This window comes from Eurytemora carolleeae, unplaced genomic scaffold (genome assembly GCF_000591075.1).
Source record: "Eurytemora carolleeae unplaced genomic scaffold, Eaff_2.0 scaffold2271, whole genome shotgun sequence".
Taxonomy (NCBI): Eukaryota; Metazoa; Arthropoda; class Copepoda; order Calanoida; family Temoridae; genus Eurytemora; species Eurytemora carolleeae.
Genome location: NW_019398155.1, coordinates 1 through 21,864, shown reverse-complemented (window position 1 = coordinate 21,864; position 21,864 = coordinate 1). Strand labels below are relative to the sequence as shown.

The window sequence follows — 21,864 nt, the reverse complement described above, 5'->3', positions numbered from 1 at the left end:
GTTACAATTCTTTAAACAAAAATATATATATATATATATATATATCTATACATAAAATAAATATTTTACTTATTTTTAATCAAGCCTGTTGTTTGTACTTTTGATTTAAAAAGATAAACTAAATTTTTCATTTACGTCAAATCTTGATATATAAACTAACTAAATAATTTTTTAATTTGTTATACCTTTATTTCTAGGTGGAGAATCTGATTTATCTATTCCATCCGCTGTATCTATCAAATTATCCGCGCTTTTACTAAAGGTGGGCATTACCTGGAAATGATGAAAATGAAATATGAATGGCACCAGCGTTGTTTTAATATAATTTCACATTTCTAGGACTTTTTTTTCCTTGTTAGAACTTCTTACAATCCAGAACATACAGGGTTACCCACATAGATGAGATTGTAAAGACGACCGCAAACTCTTAAAATGTGACAATTCCAAGGTTAAATTATGTATTCTGCCTGAGATAACAGACAGTACACATTCCGTACACATGCGTTTGATCGGGTCAAAGTCATTCTGGATTTAAGATAAATTTTTGTTTCAGAAAAAAATCTCTTTTTTGAACTTAAAACCCTGTGGATAGAAATACACTCCATACCTGTACAGTTGTCATAGAATCTGGGTTTCCTTGTGAAAGATATTGAAGAGGTCCATCATAGCCATGAAGTTCTCTTTTACCAGAGCTCAGGGGACGTTTACTCAATGCACTTCCAGATTTTAGATCAGACAGCTGAATTGTTTTATTCTAAAAATATATTTTATATGAATAAAGATTGAACTTCAAATTAAGTGGGAGCTTCCATTTTGGATTTTTATAAACCTCCTCAACCGTATACAGTGAAATACATATAGAAATCTAAACATCAATATATTTCCCTCTTTCTAGCAAAAATTAAGCTTTGATAATTAGGTTGAGATAAATAAAACTCTTTTTACGTATTGAAAAAATTACTCCCAACCAATTCAAATTTTCTAATTTTTACATCTTTGCCACCTAATGTGTACATTTGTTTTTTTTTTCAAACTAATAAATTCTATATAGCACAAGGTGTCATATAGTTTGCAATAGTTTACAAAGGTTTAGATTTAAGAAAACTATAGTTTGCAATAGTTTACACAGGTTTAGAGATAAGAAAACTATAGTTTGCAATAGTTTACAAAGGTTAAGAGATAAGAAAACTATACTTTGCAAAAGTTAAAAAAGGTTTAGAGATAAGAAAACTATAGTTTGCAATAGTTTACAAAGGTTTAGAGATAAGAAAACTATAGTTTGCAATAGTTTACAAAGGTTTAGAGATAAGAAAACTGTAGTTTGTTGAGAATAGTTTACGTTAACTTATGCTTCTTTCCTGAAGAATTGGGCCTTTGTCACAAACTCAAATTTATTTTATAATCCTGCTATCTTTGTATCCTGATGGTGTAAACCTATATAATTACAAATCTAGATTATTTAATGTAACAGAAATCATAGTTTAAAATATCGAAGGACTGCGACATTGGGTTGCAAAGATATATGTATTAGAATATTAAAGTGTGTGACAATTTTTTTTAATGAAGAATCCCTGTTACCTTGTTTGAAACAACTAAATACTTAAAATGTAACATAACATATATAATATTCTGCCCTTTTTCTTTAATGAAAGCTGCTCCCAGTTCAAATATAATCTTTTTAAAATCTGTTTCGACAAATAATATCTGAATAAAAATCCGAAATAATTGGTTGAACTATGTCAAATTGTAATTTAATCAGTACAGAATGAAAAATAACTTTAAATTTAAAAGAAACATATTGAAGTGTTAGATATTTTGTTTAACCTGCTGCTGTCGTTTTTTTCTTTGTTTCTCTTCAATAAGTTTTCTTTGATGATCTAGTTTATGCTGCCTCAGGTTAGCTGACGGGATACCATCCATCCTATTATAATAATCAAATAATATATTATTTAAAATAAGACAGGAAAGGAAAGGACTAATAAGAATATTTGAGCTTAATTACAGCGAATTTTTAAAAGTTATTTTAAACAACATAATTATCACAAGTCAAAGCCTAGATAAAAAAGTATGTGATGGGGGGGAGGTTTCATTATAATTCTCACAAGTCATTCCCAAGAATGAAAAAGTGATTTGAGGGATGGGTTGGATGCTATAACCGGGTAGCAATTTTAAGGTATTGCTGAGGCCTAATGTAATTTATGTCGTAACGTGTTCGTATAGTAATTACGCAAACTCTGTATTTCGATCAACACATTCCATGTACGTAGATACATACCCATATTGTGATTGTTTTATATATAACAGCGCATAACTTGTAATTACGCTGTTAAAGACCCAAATTCAAATATGAACTACGAAATACACGACAGTTGATAGATAAACTCCGGACTGTCTACTGCGAGAGAGCAAACCTGAATTTCGTCTTTATATTCAGGTCGATTGTTCCCTGTAGCTAGGCTTGTGTCCCTGTCAGAAATTTAGAGCGGATCGTCCCCATCATCCGGGATCGGTATATATACCTAGCTTATTGATAGCAAGGCTTGTGTGGCATTCAGAGCACTGCATTTATAGCTGAATTTTGATAGCTACGCTTGTGTCCCTGTGTGGCATTCAGAGCCTGGGATTCAGTTCTGGTTGAGTTTGATAGCGAACTGACCATGGATAGATACGCCTCGAGAGATTGTTATGGAGTTGGTGTTTACTACATTGCTAGTGAGTAATACTGGTGGCAAAACAATTTATGTTGTACGCATGCCATTTTATTCTCTAGGAATTTAAAGCGTGATAACACCTATGTGAAAAAATCGAGGTAAATTATTAACTCTCTATAAATGGACAATATAAATAAAAAAAAATATTATAGAAAAGCTTAATGTGATTACAACAAACGTGCAAAACATATGGAAGGAAGAAGAGCACTGGAAGGAATAAGAACACTGGAAGGAAGAAGAGAACTGGAAGGAAGAAGAGCACTGGAAGGAAGAAGAGCACTGGAAGGAAGAAGAGCACTGGAAGAAAGAAGAGCACTGGAAGGAAGAAGAGCAACCGGAATAAAAATGCTAAATGTAACATTGTCGTAATATTTAATCTCCGCTACATGGAAAAAATCGCCTAATATTAGTTCCACAGTTCGTTCCAGTTCTGCTTGATCGATTTCTATGGGTCAATATTTATCAAATACGAAGGGTTGGATTGCATGATTTAGGTTTGTTTAGAAACTAACTAATCAATATTAAAACATTCCCTCAAAGTTGAAAAGCAAAGAGAAGAAAGAAGGAGATGAAAGGTATAACAGAGTAGATTAGGGAGGAAAAGTATAAAGATAGAATAATGGTAGAAAGCAGAAAAGGGAAAAGAAGGTATACTTGTAGAAGGAAATAAAAGTTAAAAACAGAATTAACTTTCATTAAAAAAATGGCAAACAAATAAATATTACGATAAGAGATTCTTCAGTTATTTGCATGGCAAAATGGATGGAACTTTATAAATCGTACGGGATACAGTTTTCAGCTACAAATTGACCCAGTGAATTATATAATATTCATTTTTACATATGTGAATTACAGGGAACATTACTTCCAAACTGCGATTTGGACTGCAGTGCAGTTCTAACACTGAGTACTGGAAGACAGAAGTGAGTCAAATCTGCAAAATTCTTTCTCATTAGTATATTTTTTAATCTAATCCGAGTATAACAAAACCACAGATTATCATATCATTAATTTTTTTAAAAAAAGTTTTCTTCATCGTCATCTGCGTTTGCTCTGGATATGAACCCTATCTTAGATCGAAAAGAACCGAGGTTAAAAATCTATAGATATTTTATTTTAAATTTTTTAACATCAACAATTTCAACGTATTGCATTTACATAAAAAAAATCATTGTTAGGCACTAACTTTATTAATAAGATATTTATCAAACTTGTAGTTCGTAACAGAAAAGTTGTTAAAAACTTATTAAAAAGAAAGAATAAGCCTTTTTCTGATTAAATAAATTTAAAATCTTAATCTTTTTTTCAAGCAAATTTGAATAGTATTGCATCAAGCAACCAACGTTATTGTTGATTTAAAGAGAATGTGGTCGGAAAATCAAAATTGTTGATCAGATAAAGGTTGAGAGGGTACCGTAGGGAAAAGGATGTGACTCTATTTGTAAATTGAAGGTCACTTGAAATTACAAAGACAGTCCCTTGAGTCTTTAGGATTTTAAATATAGTCTGATGTCTTCTTTTTATAATTAATTTCATGCAGACGTATATTTCATGCCAATGTATCAATGTATCTAGGCCTATATACTCATGATACTCATGCAGACGTTTATGTCATGCCAATGTATCGATGTATCAGGGCCTATATACTCATGCAGACGTATATTTCATGCCAATGTATCAATGTATCGATGTATCTAGGCCTATATACTCATGCAGACGTNACGTATATTTCAAGCCAATGTATCGATGTAACAAGGCCTATATACTCATGCAGACGTATATTTCAAGCCAATGTATCGATGTAACAAGGCCTATATACTCATGCAGATGCATATTTCATGCCAATGTATCAATGTATCTATGCCTATATACTCATGCTGAACTATATACTCATTAAGAAAAAACATGGATAGCATATAGGAGGGTAGATTTAAAAAAAAAATTAAAGTGTTGATATGGGTATCAAAAGATGTGTCTTGAACCACTGAATAATGTCCATTTGTCCGTTTTTTGATATTCCAAAATAATGTTTGATTTAATACTAACCCGGGTTTTTTGCTAATACGTAGTTTGATTTATTTCTAAGAGATTTTTACGATTTTAAACTTTTTGAACGGATATTTTGATACCCGGATCATAATTTCTTATGACGATCTGTGTTCTACCTTACATATTAATAATTTGATTTACACAAATCTAAATGAGTTTTAAACTAAAAAAAAAAAATCCAAATGTTATAGAGCTATAAAGTTGTATCAACGAGTTAAAAATAAAGAGCTAGTGCAAGGTGGATTTGAGCAGTTTTACAAAAAATCCCTATCTTTGCAACCTGATGGTGCAGACTGTTAATATTGCAAACTAAGATTTTTTGATCTAACAAATTCATTGTTTGAAATATCTAAGGTCTAGGATGTCGGCTTGCAAAGATAAAGGGATTTGAAAATCAGAGTTTGTGGCATGAATTCCTTTTATATTTTTTATTACTGCCTGAATGATTGTAAGAATAACTATGCAGTGCATCAAGTATGAAACCTACGTAGAATTTGTTTCTGAAGGAAGAAGGGATGGATCCCAGGCTGTACCCGACATTTTTAATAAATATCTAAAACTATATAAATATCCATTTTTACCTTTTTCATAATCAAATCTTTTCTTAAGAATGGAAAATATATTTAATTTACTTGATGATTAGATTTTCTCTAAATGAAAAAATAATCTCTTTGAAAAGATTATATCTGCTCCAAGGGGTCCCTTTCTTTGGTATTAAAAGACAATTAAACATTTTATAGTTTAGTTTTGATTCTGTAACAGAAAAAAACAGACACCCCAGATATCTTCCATAAAAAGTAAAATTGGTCTTTTGTTGATGTAATCTTCATTTTCCTTACAATCGACTTTATTTTTTTGTTCTCTAATATGATTTATATTTACCACATTTAATTAATAGTGCAATCAAAACTTCTTATTTAGAAACATTTACTTTTACAGTAATTTTGTATTTTAGATTTTTTTTTATTTTCAACGTCATGGGCTACCTATGGATTCCATCAAAAAAATTAAGCTAATTTGGATCCGACGTTTGCAGCTTCTAGAACTATTTATAAATGTGGTGCAGCTTCTAGAACTATATATACTTGTGGTGCAGCTTCTAGACCTGCATATACTTGTGTTGCAGCTTCTAGAACTATATAAACCTGTGGTGCAGCTTCTAGAACTATATACCTGTGGTGCAGCTTCTAGAACTATATACCTGTGGTGCAGCTTCTAGAACTAAATATACCTGTGGTGAAGCTTCTAGAACTATATATATCTGTGGTGCAGCTTCTAGAACTATCTATACTTGTGGTACAGCTTCTAGAACTATATATAACTGTAGTGCAGCTTCTAGAACTATATATACCTGCGGTGCAGCTTCTAGAACTATCTGTACCTGTGGTGCAGCTTCTAGAACTATCTATACCCGTGGTGCAGCTTCTAGAACTATATATACCTGTGGTGCAGCTTCTAGAACTATATATACCTGTGGTGCAGCTTCTAGAACCATATATACCTGTGGTGCAGCATCTAGAACAATATATACCTGTGGTGCAGCTTCTAGAACAATATATACTTGTGGTGCAGCTTTGAGAACTATATATAACTGTAGTGCAGCTTCTAGAACTATATGTACCTGTGGTGCAGCATCTTGAACAATATATACCTGTGGTGCAGCTTCTAAAACAATATATACTTGTGGTGCAGCTTCTAGAACTATAAATACCTGTGGTGCAGCTTCTAGAACGAATGCATCAAGGTTCTCTAAAACTTCTGTCACCATTTGATCTAACTCCGCCTTTCCAGACTCCTAGATTTGTAATAAATATTCTTAATATCATGCTATAAACCTTAGGAATCTCATTTTTTGTTAATAATTAATTCATTTTTTTGCTACAGCTTAACAAGAACCCAGAACTTGGGAGACATTACAAGAATTTATAGAATATCGTTTTCTAAACCTAAATTGGAATACTGCAGATAAGTTTTTGATTAATCAAATGTATGGAGCCCTTTAAAACTCTTCCTGCATATTTAATGGCTATTTATTTGTTTCTACAATAACTGAGATTCTTGGATATTAGTATAAAACCCATCGTCGAAGTTCAGTGATGAACTGCAGAAAATCAATCAAAAAATGGGGGGAGCTTATTTTTAACTGGTAGAGAGGAAAATATGTTCATGAAATCAATTCTTTTGCAGCGAGGAGACAGGTTATTAGACTGAATACTAGATTATCTATATCCATACTATATTAGATATTTTAACGATATTTGAAAGCAGGGACAAACACAGAAATCTGGGGGGTTAAGTTTCCGTTGGGGTCTGAAAATCCCCTGTAAATCATATTTTTCACAAATCCAAAAGGAGGCTGTGTGGGCCTCTGCTTTAAAGGAGTACGAACCTGATCAGGATCAATCCCAGTTTCCTCTTCTTCAGCTAAAATAAAACAACGATGTTAGAAATTTTCCAGTTAAAACTTAACGTTTAGATTCACTAGATATCATCGAAGGAATTTTAATAAAAATAAAGTAAATACAATTTTATGGTATGTTTTACATAATCTTTCTTCAGTCTTGTCGCTTTTGTCATCTTAAACACATGATACAGGGTGTCGCAATAAACATGGAATTTGCATGACGATATCGAGATGGATTTTAATAATTATTTTTGATTTGTTAAAGTTATTCGACCTATACAGAGAAATCTGTGATTTGTAGGATTGAAATTCTGCTAGAGTTTAGAAGAATATTCCTGTGAACTAGCTGTATATCTTGCAGAGACATTACAGACACGTCATTACATCCTTTTCCAGTTTTCAGAAAATTAACTCTAGTATAAGTAATTATATAACGACTTTTTAAAACAGGTAATACAATGCTAATTCTTAACAAAGACAATTTCGAATTCGTCACTCTATTACCATGTTTATTAAATAGTGTTTTTTTTTAGATATTATTCCTTTCAGCAGTGCATATTCAAGACTAAGACTGCAGCCACCATGAAGTGTTTAAATCTTCTATCATTTAAGTTTTCTTATCAAGTGAAAGTCACAAACTCTGATTTTTTAATACATATAGCTTTGCAACCCAACGTCGTTAACCTTAGACATATCAAACTATGATTCTGTGAGATCAAATAATCTAAGTTTTAAAATTCAAAGGTTTACGCCATCAGGTGGCAAAGATAAAGGGATTATAAATTTTGAAATTGTGACAAAGACTCAATTCCTTTTTTGCTTTTATTGTGAATTTTGAGATTGGAAACAGTAGCAATACTATTTTATGGAAAAACATTTTAAAACAAATTATTTAAAAAAGGTCTGATATATATCTATATTCTATATTCTCACCTAACAGCATCCTGATAAACCTTGGAATTCTGATCTGTTGTTGAGCTTTTTAAATTCAACAATGTTATGGTGTTTGGTTGATAAATAAACTTTGCCTTGAGATTTGCGATAATATTTTTATTTTTCTCAGTCTAAAATTATTAAATCTTAAATATTTAACAATCTGAATTTTTTTAACTACATTATATTTTCAGGATTACATACCCCAAACAGTAAAATAAATTTAAAACTTTAATTAATTTTATCGTTATTCGATTTAATATCATTAAATAAGTAAACTAATTCTATCTCTATTAAATTTAATATAAATCAAAACTGAAATAGAAAGTCGTCTTCCTTGTAGGAAACAAAGTCATATGAGATTTCTTTAAAAACTCTATGTTAAGATAACAATTGCTCATATTATACTTTTTATCGTATTTTTTCCGCTCTCAGGGTTAATTCGATGAGATAAATCACATACAATATTATGTCATAAAATCTATAAAATCTATTTGAATGGACCAGTAAGATGCCTTTACATTTTTGGACATTTTTTAATGATCACAATTTAATAATTCAAGATCATCTATCTTTAGTTTCAGATTTATATCTCTTTATTCCAGATCAATATATTTATATCTAAAATAAATGTTCGTATTGACAACATATTGTTAGGTTGGTTGCTCTGTTGTCACTGTGTTTAGTGAGTATATAATGGTTGCTAGACACTGGTTCAGAGCAAGTTCTTAGGAGAATACGATACTGCGGGTTCGGGGGGAGGAGATTCCAGAGAGAAGGAGTGATGGTGGAGGGGGGGGGGAGATATTTTAGAGAGCAAACCAGGTAGGGGAAAGGGGGGGGTGTTAAGAGAAATGATAAAAATATGAAAATAAGAGGGAGCAAAATAAAAAGAATCAAAACTGGAAATTTCCTAAATAACCAGCTATACGGTGAATTCCCCAAATGTCTGGGTATTTGGAAAGATTTCCCAAATAGCCAGTCATTTTGAAAAATTTCCCAAATATCAAGTTATTTCGGAAATTTCAAAAATTTCAAAAATTTACCACCTGCAAATTTGGGTATATTGGAAATTTTTCATTTATAAAGAAATTTCTCGAATTCCTAGCTATTTAGGAAATTTACCAAATACCCAGATATTTGGGGAATTCCACAAATTCCTATTTTCTTGAAATGTATAACTGTTGTTATGTTATGGAAAATAAAATTATAAGGATACTACAATTAATGGGACAACTCCTTCCTGCCTAACTGTAAAGTTTTTTTTTCACAATTAAAAAAGTGTGATATAGTAAACTTTAGGCAAATCGGTGTCTGCAAGAATTAATTAAAAATTTTAAAATTTACCTATAGTAAATAAATCCTTTGTGCCAAGTTTGCAACTGTTAACAATTTTATGCAAAATACCGATTAAAAAGCGATTTAACGGCAAGAATGTGTTGACGTATTTATATATATGAGCACCTCTAAAAGTCTGGAACCGTAATTATGAATATTATGATCTTAATTACCATTATCCTTTATGGGTACAGTTGGAGCACCATCCTCAGTAGGTGACATGATATTATTGATTGGAGAAGATTCATCATCTTCATTATCTGAGTTTAGTCCCATTATCAACCCGCTCGTCGGAACAGGAATACTGAAATTAGAAAATTGTTATTTCCAATTGGGAAAGTAACGAAATTGTGATTTTTGTGAAGTTACAAAATTGTGAGTTTTGTAAAGTTACCAAATTGACTTTGAGTACATCGTAAAACAAAACAAAAATAATTCGTGGATTTACACAAAAAATTTCGTGGATTTTCAAAATTTTCAAAAATTTATTTACGATCGAATTTTGATGGAGACAAATATTTGAAATTTTGATCATTCATAAACCTTCCCTGGGGTCCCTAGATGTCCCACAAAAAATTTGGGCCCGATCGGTTCAGCCGTTTTGACGTTTATTGGATACAAACAAACAGACAGACAAACAAACACCAAAACAGACAGACAAGCCAAATTTATATATAGATTAAAAAAATAAACATGTGAAAAGGACATATAAACTTTGAATTCTATTACATCAAGTTCTGTTCTAATTTAGAAATATGAAATATTTACACCATCAAAGGTTGCAAAGATATAGGGATTAGAAATTTGAGATGAAATTGGGGTAAAAACTCAGTTATTTCATGATTCCTGATTATTATTATGAATCCTTTATTTAAATCCAAATTGTGTGGTGGCATAACTCTTGATTTATATATAATTGGTATATTTTAAATATTAATAAATACTGTTTGAAATATTTCGGTATAAATTAGTAACTTCTTTTGTTTATTAAAATAAATAACCTTTTAAAATTACCTATTTCCATGAGAAGAAGCGGGTCGTTTATCGAAAGATTTTTTCCCTCCATTTTTGATATTTTTATTAGTTGATGAAGGAGGCCGTTCAGAATCTCCTTCAAACAGAAAAATATTTTATTTTAAGACGACATTTTAAACACGGTTCATAATACTACGTAGGTCTAAAATTAATAGAAGAACCTTTCTTAACAGTTAAAAAATACTTGTTTATTCTAAACGTACATATCTAGGTGTGACAGGCTAAAAACGTTTACAGAACGAATATTCCATATAAAACTGATATAAAATAAGAGTCTCGTTCTCGTACCATTTTTGTGCATGTATTACATATCTCTGTGTGTCAAAGGCCGGAGACAAATTCAATCATTCTTAGTTCGGTTAAGAAAGGTTCCGCCCTTAATTTTCAAAAACTTTAATGGTTTAAAAATTTAAAAATGTTTTTACTGATTCAAAATAATCTGGGAAAAAAATCAAAAAAATGAAAGTGGAGTTGATAAAATATTTGAAAAAATTGGGTTACCATAGAAAGGTCAGGGGGCCAGTATATTTTTGAAGTATACTTTTGTATTAATGTTAATGTTGTAATGTTTTTTTTTGTTAGTGTTAATATTAACGTTTCCGTGTTATAAAGTTGATGTTTTAATGTTATTTTTTCAATGTTAAGGTTTTAACTTTTTATTTTAATTGTTTTTAAATGCGAATCTTTTAATGTTATTTTTTAAATTTAATGTTACATTGTTATTGTTATTGTTATGGTTTTAACGTTAATGTTTAAATGCGTTCTAAAAACTGCCGAAAGTTGGTTGTCAAAAATAAAATTGTGCACATCTTTTTGAGGCCTTTAAAGAATATATGTATATTGTATATTTAGTCCTGTTCCACTAGTAAATTTTTAAATAAAAAGTTTATTTACATCTAACAGCAAAGGAATTGAGTCTTTGCCACAAAATCAAATCCTAATATCTTTTAAACCTGATTTTGTGAACCTTGGGCAATTCAAGCTTAGATTATTTGATCTAACAGAATTTATAGTTTGAAATATATAATGTTTACAACATCAGGTTGCAAAGATTAGAAAATCAGACTTTGTGGTAAAGACTCAAGAAAAATTTTTTGGTGAAGAATACTTAAACTGCAGTCATGAAAAAAAGATGACATTTTGTGACATCTTTATTAGACTGCAATTCAGGCGTATGGTTTTAGGAAAAAACACTTTTTATTTACATTATAAAATTGTATATTATTATTATTTTTTAGTTGCTTTAAAGGTTTTTTGACAGATCTGAACTATTCAAAGAAAAATGATCAATCATTTCATGAATTTGTTTTATTTAGATATATATATATATATATATATATGTTTGTATATATACATATATACATTATTCAAGGTGTAAACAAGATAATGCTTAATTATGTATATAAAAAAAAAATAATTCTTATAAAATAAAAGAAAAACATGCTGAAAAAAGGTTCTGCACTTAATTCCCAAAATTTGATGGGTTATCACACTGAACCGCTTAACTTCTGGAAAGGTTCCGGAAGGCCTTTAGTCTTTACGGATCTAAATTAATCCCGGAAGTTTGAAACACTTCACCTGTCATTTTTCTCGGTCCCTTAAACCCAAGCACGTTCGTGTCATAGAGTACACCGGCAATCTCGTGCCTTCGTGTAGATCTAATTATTTAATAATCATTTCATTTTATTAAAAAATATCTTATTTTCGACTTTTCAATGGAATTTAGTCTTTGCAACAAACTCAAATTTCTCCTAAATCTATATCTTTTCCACCTGATGGTACTTTTGGCATTTTGAACTTAGATTATTTGATCTATTATAATTCATAGTTTGACAAATCTAAGGTCTACGACATTGGGTTGAAAAGTTATAGAATTTAGAAAGTAGAGTTTGTGGCAAAATTTCTTTATTCATTTTATCAAATTAATTACAAGAGACATTATAGTTACAAACCACGACAGCCCATTTTTGACACGCAGTGTTAGAATTAAATAGGCCATTACACCACCAACTAACGTAACCTGACATTTTTTTGTTTTTGTTTGTTTATCTAATAAAAAGAAAGTTCTTTCTATCGTTTAACTGAATTATACAGTGATTTCATATTTAAAAGAAATATCTCCTTTTAGAGAAAAGTTTATTTTTTATTTTTGAAAGAGATACTTGGTTATGGGTAAATCCGAAGGAATTGAGCCTTTGCCACAAAATCTGATTTTCAAATCACTGTAAATTTGCAACACAACTTCACAAAATGAATTCTGTTTGATCAAATGATCTAAATTTGAAATATTAGAAGTTATTTAGATATAGGGATTCGAAAATTAGAGTTTGTGGCAAAGACTTGAAGTTACTTCAGAGTATACTAACTTGTCTTGTGAGAGTATTCTAGGTCTATTTACTAACTTGTCTTGTGAGAGTATTCTAGGTCGATTTGATGTTTCTCCTCCGTCAAAAATAGAAAACTGTGTTCCAAGCATATTTGATCTAAATCATAAAATATCAGAATTTAATTTCAAATGTATTGATTTATGTGAGGGAAGTATTTATTTACATGGAAATAAGCCTTGTATAACCATATCAGGACCGTAACTGAAGGGAGGGGGGTGGTTATGTTTAACAAAAATATCTTCAATTTTAATCTAATTTTAACTATTATTATAAAAACGTTCTATTTCTAGATAGTAGATAAAAGACATCAAGTTCAAGCTTGAATCTTGTTGAATATATAATTTTTTAGGTGTTGGGACATTTCATAGAGAGACATTTAATAAATAGGACATTTCACAGACAACATTTCATAGATAAGACATTTCATAGAAGACATGCCAAAGACATTTCACAAAAAATTTCTTCTTCCAAGTAATCTTATCTATTAAATCATACCCTGTTATTTCTCTTATTTTTACTTTACACATTATTTCTATTTTTGCTTTTAACTAATATAGCATATATGTCTTGTTGATATCTTGTTATGGTTAAGACATCACATATTGCAAAACAAACTAATCTCATTTTCAAAAATTGTGACACATTTTTTATCAATCTTAAAGTGTCTCTGTAAAAAAAAACGCTTTTCTGTTAATGAAATTATCTGTCTTTTCTTTAATGAAATGTCCTGTCTATGATTTTGTTATATATAAAATGTAACTTAACCTCCCTCTGTTGGGTAAATCATAGGTCGGTAATGTTTGTCAAATATTTTATACCTAAGTTTACCAATAAAACTGTCTCCACCTCGAGACAAGTCGGTGGGGTCTGAAATTTAAAAATCGTTGGTATTTAGGGTTTTATTAAATTAGTATTTCAAATAAATATTTGCTTTAACGGACAGGATTTACATTGATTCCCACCAGTATTTTGCAGGCTAAAAATATTCAAATGTACTTAACAAAACGCGAAACTATTTTGTCTTAGAAAAACTCCAAAATAAGAAAAAACTGGCTTGATTTTCATGCATTGAGAAATATGTGCAAACAGCATATTCCAGTATCATACATGGTCAAATTTATAAATAAATGTATATACATTTTCTTGGAATCATAGTAAACAGAATTGCTGATTTTTTATCACATGCTCCTACACTGGGTTTACACTTTTGTTTACCAAGTCATGAACATTATGGCGATTTCAGATAAAAATTAGGAATAATAATTTTATCTTTGCCTCGCATTGATTTTGTTAATAAAAATATATTTAAACCTGTAGAAATAAGGTAATTAGAGGTAGCTGACTTCTTTCGTTTCCGTCCAGCTAACAGGAATACTTTCCTGAAAATATTTTGTAAATAAACATATTCATCTATCCACACCATCCCAGTCTAAAAGTAGCATGATCCGTGTCGGTACAACACGTACTGTATAATGCAGTCCGTCGTACTGTCCAGGTCCTGTCCTGTCAGGCGTCTCAGTTTAGAGTCGACCCAACACGTTTTGTGCAACAAATATAGCCTGGTAAGATCACAGTGACATATGTATCTATTTTTATCTATGTCTCTATCTACGTGAAAATATACAAGAATGGATGAGACCTTACGTTTTTATAATCTATTGATCTATTTTTTAAAAAGATTAAAAAGATTAAACCTGGTAAATATAATAATTTTTTAGTTACGTGTAATGCATATTCATTAGTTGTTGAAAAAAATTACCTTCCATCTTCCCTTTCCATATGTAGAAAATAGGTAGGATATAAACCTTAAAAAATATAACATTAATTAAAAAAAGATAAAAAATATTAAAAGGGCGAAAAACAGAAAGTTTAATTGCTAGCTCCGTTAATGATTTTTTAAATAACTTCCAACAACGCCGATAATTAAAATTAAGATCGAGAACAAATCTGAACCTTAATTTGGTCCCAACCCTGAAACTTTAACAAGACCTCTAAACATCATGAAAATTATTTTTTGAAATAAAAAGTGTGTCATATAGAACAAATAAAAAAAGGAACTGAGTTTTTGTCACAAACTCAGATTTTCAAATCCCTACATCTTTTCAACCTGATAGTGTAAACCTTATGATATTTTAAACTTAGATTATTTTGTCTAACAGAATTCATAGTTTGAAATATCAAAGGCTTACTTCATCATTTTGCAAAGATTTAGGAATTAGAAAATTTAAGTTTGTGGCAAAAACTCAATTCCTTTACAATTAGTGTGCTTAATTTTCCAGCATTAGCATAGATAGATAGAATCCACATATGACGTCACTATAATCTGTAACGTCATATTTTATCTATATTTATGCTAAGAACACGACATTTTCCGATGATTGTAGCGCATTGAGAGTCAGCAACCTTATAACCTTGGGTTCAGATTAAGAAAAGATTTAATTCTTCAAATGTTACCTCTATCCATTCCCTTTCTGTCTCTTGTAATCCTGCACTTGATTGTAGACCCCTGCAACAAAATTTTCATCAGAAATAAAAGAAAATGTTAGATAGGGGGTGAAATTTCCCAGATACCCAGGCATTTGAGAAATTTCCCAGATACCTAGGCATTTGGGAAATTTCCCAGATACCCAAGCATTTGGGAAATTCCTATTTTTGACATTTTTGATAATTGCTGTCACTCCCTCTATAAGTGCTTCAACCGGATCCCACTATTTATTAAATCTAGATAAAAAATAGGAGTACAAAAACTTTGGCTAAACACTGTAAACTTGGACCCAGAATATTTTAATCAAAGAGTAACATTTTTGTGAATAGTGCTAGAAAGTCGTCTTCATTATATTGATATATGACGACGACATTAAGTAAACGTACCGTGGAGTAAAATATACGCACCTGAGTCACTCTGCCATGGAAATTAAGAACATAACTTTGAGTTTCATCGTTCCAGACCGGGGTTTTATTTTGAAGCTCCAGTATTCCTTCCAGGTTCTTACTTTTGTACTTCTCTGTTAAGAATAAATAATTATATAGTTTGTAATTTGAGGTAATGTTTGGGTGAGGATTTTTTTTATAGGTTAGTTTGAATTGCTGCTTCGAGTGGGAGAATACAATTGTCATAAAAGATAATTAATACCAAAAAAATCTTCCAGAATCCAGATAGATCTAAAAAGACCGGCCCAGAGATTTTATATTAATATTTAACTCTATAGTTTGTCGCGTTTAATCGTATTCAATAAATGTCAAATATGAACCCATATTATGTATCTGGTTTTAATCGTATTCAATAAATGTCAAATATGAACCCACAATATGTATCTGGTTTTGATCGTACTCAATAAATGTCAAATATGAACCAATATTATGTATCTGGTTTTGATCGTATTCATTAAATGTCAAATATGAACCGATATTATGTATCTGGTTTTGATCGTATTTAATAAATGTCAAATATGAACCCATATTATGTATCTGGTTTTGATCGTATTCAATAAATGTCAAATATGAACCTATATCATGTATCTGGTTTTGAAATGTTGTTGACTACTATCCTGCTATATAATTTATACATTTATATACTATTATATATAAATTATATGTATACAATATTATTCATAAATATATATACGTACTGAGAGAAAAACCATGTAACCATGTAGAATGTTTATTTTAGATACACATATATATATATCTGATGCAAAAACTCAACAATCCTTTTTATTAAATTACATTAGAAACACATGGGTTATGTTTTCTGTATACATGTTACACAATGGGGTTAAGGGAAAACAAGTTCTTTATTGTACTTTATCCCCTAACCCAACTCTTAGCAATTCACTAAAAGCGGGCGAAAACAGATATTAGATTGTGCAATCTTAGAGAAAACAGATACTAGACTGTGTAATCTTAGAGAAAACAGATACTAGATTCTGCAATCTGAAAGGAAACAGATACTAGATTGTACAAATTTAGAGAAAACAGATACTGTATTGTGTGCAATCTTAGAGAAAACAGATACTAGATTGTACAATATTACAGAAAACAGATGCTAGATTGTGCAATCTTAGAGAAAACAGATACTAGATTGTGCAATCTTAGAGAAAACAGATACTAGATTGTACAATATTAGAGAAAACAAATACTAGATTGTGCTATCTAACAGAAAACAGATCCTAGATTGTACAATCTTAGAGAAAACATATGCTAGATTGTGCAATTTTAGAGAAAACAGATACAGCGCCACTGTCTATTCATGCTACACTCAGCTGTTGTATGAACTGAACTCTGTGAACTCAGAAACGCTGAAACCAGTTTTCTACAGAGTGTTCCATATGATATTAGTCCAATTCCTTAATCGAGCTAACTTGCTTTGACTCTGACTATGCTTTGAGATCATAGCTACAATTGGTTAGATTTCGATCATTCACTGTATCTCCTCTCCTTCCTGTATCATATAAGACCAAAATGTTAATTGTCTGCGACAAATAATATTAATTTCCTTTATGTTACAGACTTTTTGTCCCTTTTACGTATTAAAAATCTGAAAATATAAAAGAGACAAATAGTTCGTAAATTTGACGAAGAATTGTCTCATATATAAGTAAAGTAGCAAATTTAACGACAAAAAATTCAGTGATTAAAAATCCGTTACTTTCTTAAATAACGGATTTTTAGTCACTGACTAAAAAGTAATATTATAACAAGATGTTTAATCTGCGACAAAAAGTCATCCACAATTATTAATCAAATTGAAAGGATCGACGCAGCTGATTTATCAAAATGTATTGTCACTTGGTCCGACATACCTGCAGGTAAACAATTAAATTAATTGAGTTGTGAAAAGTTTAGAAGAGTGTACTCAGTAGTCAGTGACCTTTTTATTTAAAATATATTTACAACCGGTTTTAAAAGTACGTCAACAGCTGACAAACCAGATCAGAATTTTGCGTGAGACATCTAGCGGCCAAACTATACGTCTCCCAAAGTACGTAAACTTCCCGACCACTGTTTAAACATTATGATGCAGAGAACGGCCTCAGAAATCGGTTCACTTTTGGAAAACTGCGATAATTTAATTTATGTTTTATCTTTAAACATATACTGTACTTATTGATTATGTTTACGTTACAAATTGAACAAAACATTTTTTTTCCGAAAAATAAGTTTTTTGATAAATTTCACACTTTACTTGTAATTATTTGATTTGCAGTAATCATTAATAATAATAATAATAGTAACGACAAACTTTATTGGTAAATAATTGTCCATCTTTAGATGAGGTTGAGTTTTGTCCTTGCAGTGATAACCAGAGAACTTTGAAATAGTAAGAAGACTTTTAGAATCAAGTTATCACGCTGACCCTTGAAATTTTCTAATATTGTGCACCCATGATGTTTGGAATTAGTGCCTGATCACGATCGAGTATATTGTGAACTATGTTTGTAGATGTTCGAGCGCCCCGGCTAGGACAAGTATAGGGGGCCAGGCGCTACGGCCACATGACCAATTGTATCCGTTGTAAATATCTGGGATCCATGTACAAAATTGCTGGGAGGGGCAAATCGTTCTCTAGGAAATTGCCCATGTCTATATTTGAGAAAGAAAACAAAATATTTTCATATCTTAATATTTCAAGCTAGTTTCTTGTCGTCCTTTTCAATAATTTCCTTATCGTAGAAGTTGCACTATGGTTAGCTTACAAAGTACTGTTTTTCTAAAACTGCTTTGAAAATAGATAATGCTCCATGCTCAAGACTTTGGAAATTTCCTAGAGAACGAAGAAGTAAACAATTATTATGTTTTGATTATATTTTTATAGTCTACAAAAAAAGGCGAAACCAAAATTTTAAGAGACTTTCTATTGTTTATCCAAATCACGTTGGTATCTCTTAAAAGCGTTATATGATCAGGTAAGCATTATTTTTCTTCAAACCACGTGGAGAAATTATCAGAATTAAATATTTTCAAGCTAGAAAAACGACATTATCTTCCATATTATTTATCAGATTTCGGTTTAAATGGTAGAGTTGTGAAAAGGAACTGCCCCTCTTTAAAAAGAGAGAAGAAATTATTTTACTAAAGAAAAATTAAAGAGTTAAGAAAATTTGAATTTGAGTTTTTTATTTTATTTTTTAATACACTTTAAGGCCATAAATGCAAAAATTCTAAATTTAAATGATTAACACTTTCAATTTTATTACTGACAAATGGCATTTTTAATCACAAAAGACTTAATTTCGATTGAGAATTTCAATTCTTTTAAGTTTTACATCAGACATTTTTAAAGTATATTTAACACCATTCTGTAAGCATTTTAGTTATGCATGAGTGGTTTAAAAAACTCTGTTTATACATTACTTTAAAATAATATATTATTTAAAAGTAATTTTCAATGGTTAAACATAATTTTCATTAATAAAAGGAGGATTTGTTACTATGTGTTCAACGTGACCTTAACATAAGTGTTATCAGAAAAGATTGGTAACATTTTTTTACGTCTGCGTGATTCTCGTAATAAACTAGTTAAGATAAACAAATGAAACGGGTCCTTCAAACTCTGGTTTTCAAATCCCTATATCTTTGCAACTTGAAGGTAAAAACCTTTAATATCCAAAACATTGACAAATTGATCTAGATGTTTAATATAAATATTAGATCTAGGACACCGGGGACAAAATCTAATTAAAAGCGAATTAAGTAGTTGAAATATGCACTAATTTAAACTATATAATCTAAGTTGAAATATGCACTAATTTAAACTATATAATCTAAGTTGAAATATGCACTTATTTAGACTATATATTCTAAGTTGAAATATGCACTAATTTAGACTATATATTCTAAGTTAAAATATGCACTAATTTAGACTATATATTCTAAGTTAAAATATGCACTAATGTAGACTATATATTCTAAGTTGAAATACTGGTTTTAGTCTTGAACCGACATAAGGGTTTCCATCGGAATGAAAACATTTCCGTTATGCACGTGTGTTTGAGAAAATATAAACATTGAAAGATACGAACAAATTCCGCACTTTGCACGCAAATGTTTTATTCTAGCTATTCATCTGATTTAGATCCATGTTGTTAAGATATTTTGATTAGACAATTAGAGTATGAGAAGAGTCATCAGTTTCTTTAGGAGATTCGTTTAAAACATTTTACATAAGCTAATATCACAAGTACTTGTTGGGGGCAGAACATTTTTATGTTTAGGAGAATTTCTGATTCTGATTTCAAATGTAGAAACATTAGCATTTGTGAATATATATAATGACAAAATTGCACATTTGTTTAAGTTGAGAATCTATATGATATGTTTATTTTAGTTTATGAATTAGTGCGAAAGGATACGACAAGGTACATTTGTGCTCAACTAAAGTTTCTTCAAAATTTAAAATAATTTTTTTTACAAGATAAGTTCAATATTATTCGCAGGCTAGTTTGCTGTCAAAGCTTGATAAAGCAACTCCAAAGGCCTGCAGTGCACACATAGGATACCTAGTAAAAATTATTTAAAATTATCCTTTTTTTATTTTTATAATTGCAATTCGTTCAAAGAGAAATTTTTGTTTTTACGTTGTTCTTCCGGGTTATCAAATAATTTTTAAAAATCGATTCTTGAAAGCAAAAATCAAAGCTTTTGTTTATCCCATAAAGAACGTTTGTTTCTGTTTATATACCTGTATTCCATTGTTAACCCCATAAAGAAAGTTTGTTAAATGTGTATATAACTGTATTCTAATGTTAACCCCATGAAGAACGTTTGTTTACTGTTTATATACCTGTATTCCATCGTTAATCCCATAAAGAACGTTTGTTAAATGTTTATATAACTGTATTCATTGTTAATCCCACAAAGAACGGTTGTTTACTGTTAATATACCTGTATTCCATTGTTAATCCCATAAAGAACGTTTGTTTGCTGTTTATATACCTGTATTCCATTGTTAATCCCATAAAGAACGTTTGTTTACTGTTAATATACCTGTATTCCATTGTTAATCCCATAAAGAGCGTTTGTTTACTGTTAATATACCTGTATTCCATTGTTAATCCCATAAAGAGCGTTTGTTTGCTGTTTATATACCTGTATTCCATTGTTAATCCCATAAAGAATGTTTGTTCAATGTTTATATACCTGTATTCCATTGTTAATCTCATGAAGAATGTTTGTACAATGCTTATATACCTGTAATTCAGTGTTAATCCCATAAAGAATGTTTGTTCAATGTTTATATACCTGCTATTCATTGTTAATCCCATAAAGAATGTTTGTTCAATATTTATATACCTGTTATTCATTGTTAATCCCATAAAGAATGTTTGTTCAATGTTTATATACCTGTAATCCATGTTGATCCCATATTAAACGAATGTTAAATGTTTATATACCTGTAATCCATGTTGATCCTATATAAAACGAATGTTAAAAGTTTATATACCTGTAATCCATGTTGATCCCATATAAAACGAATATTAAAAGTTTATATACCTGTAATCCATGTTGATCCTATATAAAACGAATGTCAACAGTTTCTATACCTGTAATCCATGTTGATCCCATATAAAACGAATGTCAACAGTTTCTATACCTGTAATCCATGTTGATCCCATATAAAACGAATGTCAACAGTTTATATACCTGTAATCCATGTTGATCCCATATAAAACGAATGTTAAAAGTTTCTATACCTGTAATCCATTGTGAATATATCCTCAGCAACTCTACCAAACTGCATGATAATATATTCAAGGTCGGACTCATGAATAATCTGGAAGTTCTTCACACTGGCCTAAACAAAAAGAGAAATATTAGTGACAGGATTTTATAAATAGCGAGAAGTAAGCTGAACCGCAAATTTCTTTCGTGCGCCGGTTAAACTAAGAGTTGTGGTTAAACTCCTGTATAAGTGCATGACACGACAGCATTTACATTTTTTTCTAAATAGGAAATTTCCCAAAAACCTAGGCATTTGGGAAATTTCCCAGATACCCAGGCATTTGGG

The 21,864-nt window shown here is 30.4% G+C and overlaps 4 protein-coding genes across 5 annotated transcripts; all 4 read right to left on the bottom strand.

The window, feature by feature from the left end:
* Positions 1-171: 171 nt before the first annotated feature.
* On the bottom strand, positions 172-5,342 carry LOC111716905 (protein king tubby). Its single transcript, XM_023492416.1, has 4 exons — positions 5,248-5,342; positions 1,825-1,921; positions 608-754; positions 172-273 (listed from the first exon to the last, which is right to left on the bottom strand). The coding sequence occupies exons 1-4, from the start codon at positions 5,298-5,300 to the stop codon at positions 172-174; spliced, it is 399 nt and encodes a 132-aa protein (XP_023348184.1). The 5' UTR covers positions 5,301-5,342.
* A 487-nt stretch (positions 5,343-5,829) lies between these two features.
* Positions 5,830-10,558, bottom strand: LOC111716903 (uncharacterized). The gene is made up of 4 exons (XM_023492414.1): positions 10,450-10,558; positions 9,609-9,739; positions 7,150-7,184; positions 5,830-6,555 (listed from the first exon to the last, which is right to left on the bottom strand). The coding sequence occupies exons 2-4, from the start codon at positions 9,709-9,711 to the stop codon at positions 6,166-6,168; spliced, it is 528 nt and encodes a 175-aa protein (XP_023348182.1). The 5' UTR covers positions 9,712-9,739; positions 10,450-10,558; the 3' UTR covers positions 5,830-6,165.
* A 1,344-nt stretch (positions 10,559-11,902) lies between these two features.
* Positions 11,903-16,316, bottom strand: LOC111716904 (tubby protein homolog). Its single transcript, XM_023492415.1, has 8 exons — positions 16,313-16,316; positions 15,750-15,862; positions 15,312-15,363; positions 14,617-14,662; positions 14,169-14,236; positions 13,676-13,724; positions 12,873-12,953; positions 11,903-12,116 (listed from the first exon to the last, which is right to left on the bottom strand). Exons 1-8 carry the CDS (start codon positions 16,314-16,316, stop codon positions 12,008-12,010), a joined length of 522 nt encoding a protein of 173 aa, XP_023348183.1. The 3' UTR covers positions 11,903-12,007.
* A 3,124-nt stretch (positions 16,317-19,440) lies between these two features.
* LOC111716906 (protein king tubby 1) lies at positions 19,441-21,651 on the bottom strand (the record flags this gene model as incomplete). 2 transcript variants are annotated; one of them, XR_002768628.1, is given in 3 exon segments in its annotated part: positions 19,441-19,566; positions 19,758-20,356; positions 21,551-21,651. XR_002768628.1 is itself a non-coding variant. In XM_023492417.1 (2 exon segments), coding segments are annotated over 2 exon segments (174 nt in total), but the record flags the coding sequence as incomplete, so codon positions are not given.
* Between the last annotated feature and the right edge of the window lie 213 nt (positions 21,652-21,864).

What these genes read in the sequence shown, in the direction of transcription:
- LOC111716905 (XM_023492416.1), bottom strand. Translation starts at nt 5,300, where the DNA reads ATGTCGGGTACAGCCTGGGATCCATCCCTTCTTCCTTCAGAAACAAAT. An exon ending in CCTTCAGAAACAAATTCTAC is followed by an intron (nt 1,922 to 5,247) that starts GTAGGTTTCATA and finishes TTATTATAATAG; the next exon opens with GATGGATGGTATCCCGTCAG. An exon ending in ATTCTATGACAACTGTACAG is followed by an intron (nt 274 to 607) that starts GTATGGAGTGTA and finishes CATCATTTCCAG; the next exon opens with GTAATGCCCACCTTTAGTAA.
- LOC111716903 (XM_023492414.1), bottom strand. Translation starts at nt 9,711, where the DNA reads ATGGGACTAAACTCAGATAATGAAGATGATGAATCTTCTCCAATCAAT. An exon ending in TGTACCCATAAAGGATAATG is followed by an intron (nt 7,185 to 9,608) that starts GTAATTAAGATC and finishes GTTTTATTTTAG; the next exon opens with CTGAAGAAGAGGAAACTGGG. An exon ending in CTGGGATTGATCCTGATCAG is followed by an intron (nt 6,556 to 7,149) that starts GTTCGTACTCCT and finishes TTACAAATCTAG; the next exon opens with GAGTCTGGAAAGGCGGAGTT.
- LOC111716904 (XM_023492415.1), bottom strand. An exon ending in CAGAAAGGGAATGGATAGAG is followed by an intron (nt 14,663 to 15,311) that starts GTAACATTTGAA and finishes ATATTTTTTAAG; the next exon opens with GTTTATATCCTACCTATTTT. An exon ending in AGTTTTATTGGTAAACTTAG is followed by an intron (nt 12,954 to 13,675) that starts GTATAAAATATT and finishes TTTATGATTTAG; the next exon opens with ATCAAATATGCTTGGAACAC.